The sequence below is a fragment of the Brachionichthys hirsutus genome, chromosome 10 (genome assembly GCF_040956055.1).
Source record: "Brachionichthys hirsutus isolate HB-005 chromosome 10, CSIRO-AGI_Bhir_v1, whole genome shotgun sequence".
In the NCBI taxonomy this organism is placed as follows: Eukaryota; Metazoa; Chordata; class Actinopteri; order Lophiiformes; family Brachionichthyidae; genus Brachionichthys; species Brachionichthys hirsutus.
In genome coordinates this window covers 8,092,818-8,104,138 of record NC_090906.1, presented here as the reverse complement: position 1 = coordinate 8,104,138, position 11,321 = coordinate 8,092,818, and the positions used below count along the sequence as shown (strand labels likewise).

At 45.3% G+C, this 11,321-nt stretch overlaps 1 protein-coding gene across 1 annotated transcript; it reads left to right on the top strand.

Moving 5' to 3' along the window:
* The first annotated feature begins 5,156 nt into the window (after positions 1–5,156).
* LOC137900661 (transmembrane protein 47-like) lies at positions 5,157–10,132 on the top strand. Its single transcript, XM_068744784.1, has 3 exons — positions 5,157–5,372; positions 7,792–7,932; positions 9,334–10,132. The coding sequence occupies exons 1-3, from the start codon at positions 5,168–5,170 to the stop codon at positions 9,513–9,515; spliced, it is 528 nt and encodes a 175-aa protein (XP_068600885.1). The 5' UTR covers positions 5,157–5,167; the 3' UTR covers positions 9,516–10,132.
* Positions 10,133–11,321: the final 1,189 nt, after the last annotated feature.

Here is an 11,321-nt window from a genome sequence, read left to right as displayed (position 1 = left end):
ATGACTTCTAGGCCTTAAAACTGGGGCAATGCGACGTACGAGGCTCCACAAAGTTCACCTTCGGGTCTATTTTACTGTCACTAGTTCAGATCCGTTTTTGTTGGTGCAGATTTCAAACTGTTCATGCATTTGCTTTGCTTCGGAAAAACTTAATTCCCTGCCTCAGAATGATCCCTCTAGAACAGCCAAGCAAATGTAGGAGGTCGGAGGTCACTTGTCTATTCACCGTCGACAGGATAGTTCAGCTGTCCACGCCGCAGCAATGGCTTCCTTGTGGTGCTTTGAATGACACGACAAATATCAGGCCTGCATTTGTAAGAAGCCGACGAAAGGAGTCAACTCTACCCAGCAGGCCGGACTCTCTTCTGTCATCCATTCCTCTCCCCTCGGGCAGGAAACGCTTCACTTTATTTACGCTCAGCTGTTGTCCCATTCTGGAGCCTCTCCTTTGGATGTCATGCATAACTCCGATTCACTCTGATCACTGGCTGCAGCTCCCTCAGCGAGCGCCCCACACACCGCTGCCTGCAGTCTGTCACAGGAGACAGGAAGGAGAAGTGTCCATGCAGGAGGCGGGCTACTAGCCTGGGGGGGGGGGGGGGCAGATCTGGATATTTGGCTCTCAGTAGGGAGCTGTGTTTCACTGTGTCTCAGGCAGAAACTGAGCTCTGAAATTATTGTAACATTCCTTTTACGGCGATTCTTTGTTTAATATTTAAAGAAAAATCCAAATGTATATTTTTTTCACACACGAATGATGGGTTTCAGTAAAAGCAGATTATTTGATCTTTTTTTTCTTCATGGATTATTATTTTGTATTTTTTAAATCTCCTTTTGGAGAGCTTTTAATGATTTGAATGTGAGAAAACATTGTGAACAAGGGAAGTACTGTAACTGTTCTAGATTCTAAAAATTAAAGATTACAAATATTTAAAAGAAAAACGATATAAAATATCCTCATGTGTGCAACAATCTTAGAAAATAACTACACATCATCCATGCATTTTTCAAAACCTGTATGCATCATGCGCATTTTCAAATCAGTCCAAACAGCAAAATGAAGGCGGCGTTTCAGAGCGAGCTGTCTGCTGGCTGGAGACATGATGGGGGGGGGGGGTGGGGGGGTGAACGAGGTGGGCTGCAGGATGAGCATAAGAGCTTCACAGCTGGGGTCTTGGGGAAACCACCAGAGAGGGGCGGAGAGGGCTGTCCGGCGAGGGGAGGGGTCAGACTGCGATAGTATGGGTGTGTGTGTGTGTGGGTGGCGCAGCCATGACAACTGATGGAGGAGGAAGTAAACAGATGTCCGCAAGCTGGCATGCAGGCCTGGAGTGGAGAGACAGGTGGGACGTCCAGGAACCACAGCGGGACAGCAGAGGGACGGCAAAGCCAAATATAAGTAGCCAAACACAATCCTCTTCTTGACCCCGACTGTTGCAAGTTGAAACTGTGACATTTTGTCAGTGACGATGATGTAATGAGAAAGCCGTCACCTCAGCGGTCCAAACGAATCCATCACTGCCCCTCTAATAATCTGCTTCAGCATTCTGTAGAGTCACTGCAGCAGGGTCAGTCCACAAAACAGGCTTGAAACTGGAACGCCGTGAGTCCAGAGCTCCTGGCCAGCTACTTAAACAGAGTGCAGGAAGAGAAGGAGACACACTGACGCCCGCCTTAAGATGAACCGTCAACACGACCTTGAGAAAAGTCACAATAAAGCCAGCTGCTAGACGCACGGGTGCTGGACCGACCTGGAGGGAATCCAGCATGCAGGGAATCCACTAAACTGCCATGAACAGGCCGGGTTTTAAAGGTACCCTGATATTCTGGAGACAATAATGAAGACTCATTTCTATCTCGACATGAATCGAGCGGTCTCGTAAAGAATCTTAGAGTAAAAGCCCTAAACTAATAATTCTTAAAAATCAAGGTACTAATTATGCAGGATGGCTTGCTTCAGAAGAATCGCACCGATGAATCGAAGACGTGAATGCATTGGCATGTTTCTTTATCTACACTGCAATGACTAAGTGAAACGAAGTTCTAAAATCAATATAAAGGAGTAACAAGCGTGATTATTTTAGTGGACGAGGGAGCGATAGATATGAAAACCTCTGATACTTATTAAATAAAATGTAACCTTGTGATATAGTTGTAGTAAATATGAATAGAAAATGATCCACATGAAAACTCGTAGCACAATTAAATAATGAATGAATGGCTGGACGGGTCACTTCCGGGTCAGCTTGTGAGTTGAACCAGGTATGACTAAGCAGCAGTGCAACCAGAGTGTGACTCATGATGGGACGCCGTTGTTACGGTAAAGAGGGACACAGCAGGGTGAAACTCTCCAGTCAGGGCCGCGTCACCAAGCAAAGTCTCAGCGATTGCCATGCAAGCTGATTCACAGCCTGGGAAAGTTGAGCGTCTCACTCTGAGCCTAATCAGCTGCAGACGCTCCAGGAGGACCACCATGAGCAAGAAAAGGTGACATCATCTGATCAGACAGTTGCAAAACGGCTTCATCATTATTAACATCAATTATGCAAAATCACAGATGCTTGTTCCTTTTTTTTATTCATTTGCAAAATCATCTCATTCTGTTTCCTTATCTGTTTCTTTATTTTCTCTGTTATCTTGATCACGTGGACCCCCCCCCCCCCCCCCCCCCCATCACATTTTTTCGGGAGTCACCATTTTGCCTCCTCGAGTAGCTTTGTCTGCCACAGACCTTCTAATGAGGGGCTTTTGCAGGAGTTTGACATGAACGTTCGGCCCTTTCTGCCAGGCAAGAGAGGCATTTAAAGAAAATAAGCGATACACTCAGCACAGATACCCCTAATGCTAGACGCCCCCCCTGCTCATGAGTCCAGGCTGAGAAGGGTGGTATTAGTCTGAAACGCTGATACACTGAAAACCTCTAATCTAGACACCAAATGAAAGGGGCGGAATTAAAGCCAATGTGGCCAGAAGGCAGCAAAGAAACATCCAAAATGCCCAAATCAGTTCCTCCTCAGAATATTTGCTTGTTCTGAATGCAGTGACCCATTTTTTTGTTTTTTTTAATTGCCCCTAACTTTATATACGATGTCTATGAGACAACACAGTATGTTAGAAAATAAAAAAATAAGTGGTTTGTCAGCAGATATAACTCTGAATTTTACATCTGTATTATAAATTCGCTAAAATATGAACATTTATTGACATAAAAATGTTTTTCAAATCTCACCTGACAAACCAAAATAAGGGTAGAGAAGTATAAATTAAAAAGAAATCCATCAAATTAAGACATTTGGATAGTCAATGATACTGATCCGAAACACAAGATACAAGAGGAGGCAACCACGTAGAGCAAACTGGCCATCCCTCCTCACCCTGATAACATTATTACACAGATGCATGCCAGCTGTGGGATAATGATGTAGCATTTAGGAATAGATAGAGCTCTGATCCTGCAGTAATGTTATTCACCAGAAGCTGAGAGTATTCCAGAAGACCCATGAACTGGATGAACACATTTCATTTGGGGGGTTTTATTACACATTCCATGCCTGTTTTTAAGAGATATGAATACAGTGTTCGTGGTTACAAGGTAATGGGAGAAAGTATTCTATGACGTCAATCGTGTCTCAAATCTGCCCTCTGCTGGACTACTACCGCATTGCATGATTAGCCTTTAACCCCTACATGAAAGAAATGAGAGAAAACAGTGTTGGTTCCATTTTGCATACCTCATCATTGTTTACTAGTGGAAATAATTCTCTGTAGAGTTAGTTTAATTCGATTTTGATCAAATACAATGGTTGTAAGTGCATCAGATCCCTACTGAAGATAAATAAAAAAATATATTGCCAATAAGTACAGCAGGAATGTTTTAGGTACTGAGTCTGACTCAGTGGGAAAAATATCATTATTCATTTCATCAATTTCTGATTGATCATGTGACATTGGGCCTCAGCCTATATTGTTTCATTGTGATTGAAATCATGGTTAACCAAAGTGACTTACATTTGGGCCAAGGTTGGAGAGATTTTCAAATTGCGTAATGCTTTGTGGTTTATTGGTTTTTGCCATTTCTCATGCTGCTTTTGTCTACGTGATGAAACACAGTCTCATTTCTGCCTCATTGTAGAAAAACTATGACCTAAGAAAACTAATGGATTGTTCTAGAAGGCCTGGGCCAAATAATCTCTTTCAATAAATCAAACCCAAATAAAAACTCTAACAAGACACATTTTGGCACCTGTCCCATTCTTCCACCAAGTTTATTGAAAATCTGTCAAGTCTTGATTGGTTATTGATTGAAATGAGTTGAAGAAGCTCCACGGTGTAAAGTATAAGCAGGAAAGTCATGTATTTGATCCAATACATACGTGATCCCTTCTTCATTAGTTGATCCTCTCTAAATCTTATCCTGCATTGTATTTCCCAAGAACCCTGACCATTTATTGTGGAGTTACAGCCCAATGATTTCCCATGTCTAAAGAATCCTTAATCCACATGGTGATTCGGATCATCATCAAAAGGTTCTAAATTGTTCTTAATATCTTTATACACCAACCATGAAAAGTAAAAGTGAATCTGAGTCGTACATTTTTAACTGCTTTAATGTTAAAATGTCATAGTTTTTCCTGACCTCATTCTGGATCAGATCCAGAAGACATTTTGCATGAGAGTGCAAATCGGATCTCTTTATGACTGAGATTTTTGGTGAGTGAATTGAAAAGTAGGTTTTACAAGATATCTTGAAAAAGCCTAAATTCTGTTTAATTCCTCCTCGGTGGAGAAAACTCTCCTTTGAACTTGTCGATGTAATCATACAATAACTTTTGAAATAACAGCAATAATAATAATTTTATAGTTTTCTATGAATCGCATTTAACACGGAGATATTAAAATAGAGTTCAAACATGTTGACTCTTTAAAAAGCGTAAACGACGTCTCATCTCTCGCTATTATTTTGAAAACCCCGCTTTAACCGGAAGTCTCCCGTTAAACTTTCCCCGCTGGACACACACACGCGCGCACACACACGCGCGCACACACACACACACACACACACACACACAGCAGTGAATGGCTATGGTGCTGGGCGAGGACGCGCACGGAGCTCCAGCGATCTCTTGTGACTGAGCGACCCGCGTCGTCGTCGCGTCCCCGGTGGAAGATGTCCGTGAACGAGGCGTGCGTGTTCCGGCCCTTCAAGCTGATCGCGCTGCTGTGCGTCTTCCTGGCTCTGTGTTTGGACGCGGCGGCTCTGCTCAGCCCAGCCTGGGTCACCGCGGAGCATTTCTCGCTGTCTCTGTGGGAGTCCTGCTCCCGGTCCGGGGGCGCGGAGCCCCGCTGGAGCTGCTTCTCCACCCTCACGTCCGGTACGCGGCGGAACCTTCGCCTTTCATCTCGCATGTCCTCGACTTTAGGAGGCTGTTTGTAGTTTTGTATATATTTGTTATTTTAATAATTACGCGTTTAAACTGTTGAAAATTCAAATAAATTAGCAGGAACATGCAAAAAAAAAAAAAAAAAAAAAAATCTCGTACATTTTACGTGGCAACTGATTTGACCACTTTTCTTCTTACGCGTAATTACGCGTAATGCGCCGGTGATTATGCCCTGTGTGACTAACTTGTGGAGGTTCATAATTACCATGTTATCTGTAGCTCCTTTCATGGTCTATTTCTGGAGCTACACATTCAATATTTGGGGGGGGGGGGGTATTTGTTTTGAAGCTCCAGATGTGACTTTGTTTTTGCTGGGCTGGCTGGCCGCCTCCAGCCGAGGCGTTCAGGGCTTCATGGAGCCATTGATACGTTTCCTCTGCTCATACCAGAGCGGTGACGTCACAAACACGGCCAGGAAGGACGCGTGAGATCAAAGGGATTGAGCTGGTGTCGTTTCAAAGGGCGTGCGAGTCAGTGTCACGCGCTACTGTTGACCCCGGATGCTTTTTTAACTGAAGAGACTTCCGCAGGAAAGTATTTGTTTGTTTGTCAGCAGGATGACTCAGCACGTCATTATTATAATGTAGTTTATTCAGAAAAGATTCTTGAGAATGATTACAAACTAACAATCAAGCACCATCTGCTCCTTTATTTAACAAATTTAAACTCAGCTTCCATGTTTAGGACAGGCAATAATAGAACAATAAGGGTTAACCCATTCCGGCCCGCAGGCGGCTTTGAGAGTCCTCCACCTCACAAGGCCCGGCCCCACCAGGTTGCCTTTTGTCAAGCAGAGGCGCCTCACGGCTGGGGTGTTATCGCCTCCAACCCCCTCCCTCGCCCATCAGGGGGGGGAGGAAAGTAGCAGCAAACAGCAGCAGATTGATAAAAGAAAACACTAGAAAGCTAAAAGCAGCCGGATATCGTGCGGGGGGGGGGGGGGGGGGGGGGGGGGGGTTAGAGCTGAAGTTGACTCTTTGTGCCGCCGACACATACACACACCGCTATGAGGAGAGGAGCACAAGTTTGGGGTGACTGACCGCTGGCTGTGTGGAATGCGTTGGGTGAATAGGGCTCATTAAAGCAGGGGGGGGGGGGGGGGGTTAAAGGGGCAGTTCACCACAAGGCACAAATCCATGCCAATCCTGAGCTTCCCACATTTTTCTATCTGTTTTTTTGAGTGATGCAATCCGGTTGATGTAGCGGGCGTGTGTGTGTGTGTGGGTGTGGGGGGGGGGTGAACAAATACCTCAGTGACCAACAGAAAAACATACTGGTGATGTGAGTACACGGTTTCATATTCTTTAGAGAGAGGTTTTGTCTGTCACAAACCACATAATGGACCAAAGATATTCGAAGGCTGAATCAAATCGAGTTCAGATGTTTCTGAGCAAAATGTCCTTTTGACTTTCTGGAAAAACAAATGAATCAGAAGCTCAGATGGAAAGAGAGAGAGAGAGAGAGACACCCAGCTCGTATCTCTCTCTCTCTCTCTCTCTCTGCTCCTGAGTCGAGTCTTTAAAGGTGATGCTTTTTCTGACACTGACAAGAATGGCACCAATCAGTCGGTCTGAGGCTCCTACCAAAGCTGCTCGCTTTAGAAAGTTCATGAAATGAGCTGTTTTGACAACCGGCCCTTTCACAGGTCTTCCCAAAGGAGAATCCTTTGATGCAGAAGATGCGGTTTGATTAGTTTCCACTGTGAGAAGCTGGAGTCTGAGGAAATGTGGTGCTAAAAAGTGATGGGGAATCGATCGGGAGACGACTCTGCAGCCAGAGAGCAGGAACTCCAGCTTCAGTAATCGACACTCCAAAGAGGCATCGCGCTGAAACAGGCCGGATCACGCAGATCTCATCTGCTAAACACACAGTTAGCAAGAAAATCACTTCATTTCAGTATAAAAGTCTACAGGATCAGAATAAACCTCGGGGACAGATCAATATCGTACAGGTGGAAGTATACAAGCGTAAAATAAATACGTTTGTAGGGAGGAGATAATAGCAAAGGACGGCTTGTACCGTGAAGCTGCAGTGTAGTGTGTATTTATTTTTATTTACCTAGTTTTTTCCTTCAAATGTTATTGATCTCCTTTTTAAATATATCTATCCACAAGTAATTGTATTTTTCTCAACCTCAAAATGAAAAAAAAAAAACCCTTAATCCTGTAATTCAGGTATGAATGATATTTCGTTTCTTTGAAGTGAAGCAAAAGCAAAAGGAGATGTGGAGTCGGCTCCCCGCTGCCCCGCCTTCACCGCCCCCTGTGGGATGCGCTCTGGCGTGTCTGTCATCGGTCGGGCTTTTGTTGGGCCGGCGCCGCTCTAACCTGAACGTGTCCTCGTCCCGCAGACTGGCAGATTGCCACCCTCGTGCTGCTGGTGGCCGGTGCCGTGGCGACCCTGCTGGGCTTCCTGGTGGCTCTGATCTCCATCTGCCGGGGGACGCAGAGGCAGCACTACCGGACCGTAGCCGTCCTCCTCTTCACCGCAGGTATGTCTTCCTCCGCCCTGCTGGGCGCTCCAAGCACGGCAACGCATCGCACTCGTGCGCACGTTTGGAAACATAAAGGTGGCACACACATGCGTACGCCGCAAACCACAGCAATTTACATAAAGACGGGGCCGGTTCTTTGTTCCAGTGATCACAGTAAAGAGAAGTGAGCTTCTGGATGAGCTTCTTTTTTCTGTGACGTGGACTCTGGGGAGCTGCCGGCTCACGGGCCAAGAAAAAAGCAGCCGCGGAATTTGCAGAATTACCAACAAAGTGAAGTCACTGACAGGAAAAAAAAAACTAGCCAGCACAGACTCTGCTGAATGCTTTGAGAAAGGGTGCTTTTGGTTTTTGACTCTGAGGGAGGAACTATGTTGTATAAAACATCTAATTAGAGTCAAACAGTGAAGACGTGTTGTTCCGTTTGCTGCTCAGCCGCCTGGGCTTCTTCTTTCACTGGAACATCTGCAAAGAAACACAAAGCACTTCACAGCTTCTCAGCTCGGGCCCCCCTTCCAGGTTTTGCTCGTTTCCAAAATTAAATAAGCAACAGGCATTTTTATTACGCATCGCAATTAATGTCCCCCCCCCCCCGCTGGAGGTTTACCTCTCGGCTAAAGTGGGAGGATTTCTTTTTTTTTTACAGATATATATATAAACTTGTTTGTTTTCCTGGTGGAGTTCAGGAGATTGTTAGGGATCGCAATCAGAGAAACGGCTCGGAAAAAGCGCCTGCCCAAAAGTACAAGAGTAAATAACAGGCAGGTATACAGTTTCCCGTGTCGGGGTCTGCCCTCGGAGCGCATGGGTCACAAAGGGCCCAGTGTGTGCTGCCAGCTTAATGGCCGCGCCTTTGACTGTTACCCATTTATTGAAAAGTGTGGATATGCAGTGTGACCCTTTCCTGTGTGTAATTGCGTTAAGAGCCTCGCAGGAATAAAGTGTGCAGCCCTCAGCAGCTGAGAGGCCGGACTGTTTCAATGTGGCGTTTATTTTCTGTCCGGAAACATGACCTCAGTGGGCTACGAGCTCAGTCTGGACGGCAGCACATTCCTGAGCTGCCGTCGTCCCCCAACACACGCACACACCTTCATCCTGTAGGAAGGAAAGTCCCAGTCAGAAATTCCTTCCAATTCCGTCCAGAAATCATTCTCTGTAGAGCTTATTGTGTATTGGAGTACCTTGACTCTATAGTACTCCAGTCTAGTACTCCTACTCCAGTCTACAACACAGGTAGACACAGTTTATTAAGTTTTACTGAATTAACATTCATTATGAAGCTTCTATTTTATTACTGTTTCACTTCTATCCTAAATGTCATCTCTTTTTTCATTTTCATTTGATCAACAATACAAGTGCGCCCCCCGGTAAAGTCTTATCTCGCGTTCTATTTTGTTCTAGTGGTTCTACAGGCCTGTGCGTTGGTTCTCTACCCGATCAAGTTCATCGACGGAACCGTTCTCCAGACCTATCATGAGTTCAACTGGGGCTACGGGCTCGGCTGGGGGGCCACCATCTTCATGCTGGGTGGAGGAATCCTCTTCTGCCTGCGGACGGACATGTATGAGGACGGGATGTACTGAGTGCTGTCTCAAGCCCCCCGCCCAGTGGCATCACGCACACACACACACACACACACACACACATGGACAGTTTTCCATACAGGAGGCGAGCTGCTTTCCCTCACTATGTGAGCACAGACCGATTCCTCTCCTTCTCTTGCACTCCTGTTATTTTTAGGCGGGTTGTAAAGGCTTAATTTAGAGGTACGAATGGGACCAGTACCTCTGCTCCAGTGCAGCCACTGGGTCTCTCCGCCCCGGCCGGTATCAGAGGGGAGCCAGCAGAGCGGGGGCACAGATGCTGCACGTCTGGCTGTGCTGCAACTGAACGTCTAAATGAATTGACTCATCTATAAATGTCTTTTTTTTTTAATTCTTCTTTTTGTAGGCTTGTTGTTTGTGTATTTATGGCATCGTTTTTTTTTTTCCCCTTTATAATTATTGACAAAGCTGAACTTCTCCCTGCCTGTGTTCTAGCTGAAACATATCTGAATTAGAAGTGTGCATTTATATAATAGAGCTATAAATAGAGCTTTCAAGCTATGTTCGGTGTTTGTTCAGAAAAACACTCGTTTATATCAAATGCATATCGTAAATGTGTACAAAGTGTTTCTACATGAAGGAATAAACTATTGTAGTTTTTGGAGCTGTGATTTGTTTTTGCTGGATGTGGCTTCCTGACCTCTGATCCAGACATAAAATGTAAAGCACTCGCACTATCCACAGCACACATTCCTCAGAGGAAGCCACTCGGTGTCACTTTAAGAGCCAGTTGAATGCGTGAATGTACGACACACTGGTTGAGGCACGAGGAACAACGCAAACCAACACAGAACATTTATTGCTGAGGAAAAAGTACTTTTATTTGCACTTAAACTTTACAGCCTCCTGCTTAATGAGTTCATTTCAGAGACCACTTTACAACCGTGCTGCGTTATGAAAGTCTTCAGGTTGAATTTCAGATTGATTTACTCTTTTTTTGTTGCTAAATTTTAATTTGCAGTGCAGTGTTTTACTCTTTTTTTGGGGGGGGGGGGGGGGGGTGTGAATGTCAAGGCATGGCTACACACGAGCGCAGTACGTCTTCGCCCTCACAGAGTTGAACCCCCCCCCCCCCAACAGCTGGATAAAGAATCCCAGGAAGCGGATTATCCACAAACTAACAACCAGGCAGCTGCAGAAGTGTGAAAACTCTCCATCTGTGGACCACGTCTGCCCCCCCGGTGGGCAAAATGACACGTTGCTCTGTCGTGTGAAGCTGATGCTGGGCTCTTTGAGTGTCGAGTGGGAGGTGTCAGGTCAGAGGTTGGTTTATAATAGCAGTGACCATCTCAGGAGTGTTTTGAACGCGGCGTGACGAGCTAAAGGTGATGCGGTTACGTAGCAGGCTGGTTGTCTTTAGTTAAACGTTCACTGAGAGCGGAAATGCACAAAAGGAAATTGGGAGGAGTTTAAAAACGTTATTCTCCTGCTGTCAAATAGTTAAAAACGTTCACAAACGCATAGTTTGATGCGTAAATGCTTTCTCTGCTGGCTTTTCGCCAGAGGTGACTGTAAAAAGGTTTTTGTTGTTGTTGTTGACAGTCAAAGCTCCAAAATGCTCACCTTGCTCCCGCCTTTACGTTTGAGGCCACATCTGCTGTCATTTCCTTAAGTCGTAGGCAGACTTGATCACATTTGGTGTTGACCGGCTGCGAGAATCTTTAAGTTCCTGCATGGATAAAAACAATTATGTTTCATAACTCCTTTAACAAAGAATCATTTAGCAGCTCTTCTGCAGCTGCTGCTAAATGCTCCACATCTCTGAATACTTTGGATGCGACCCCG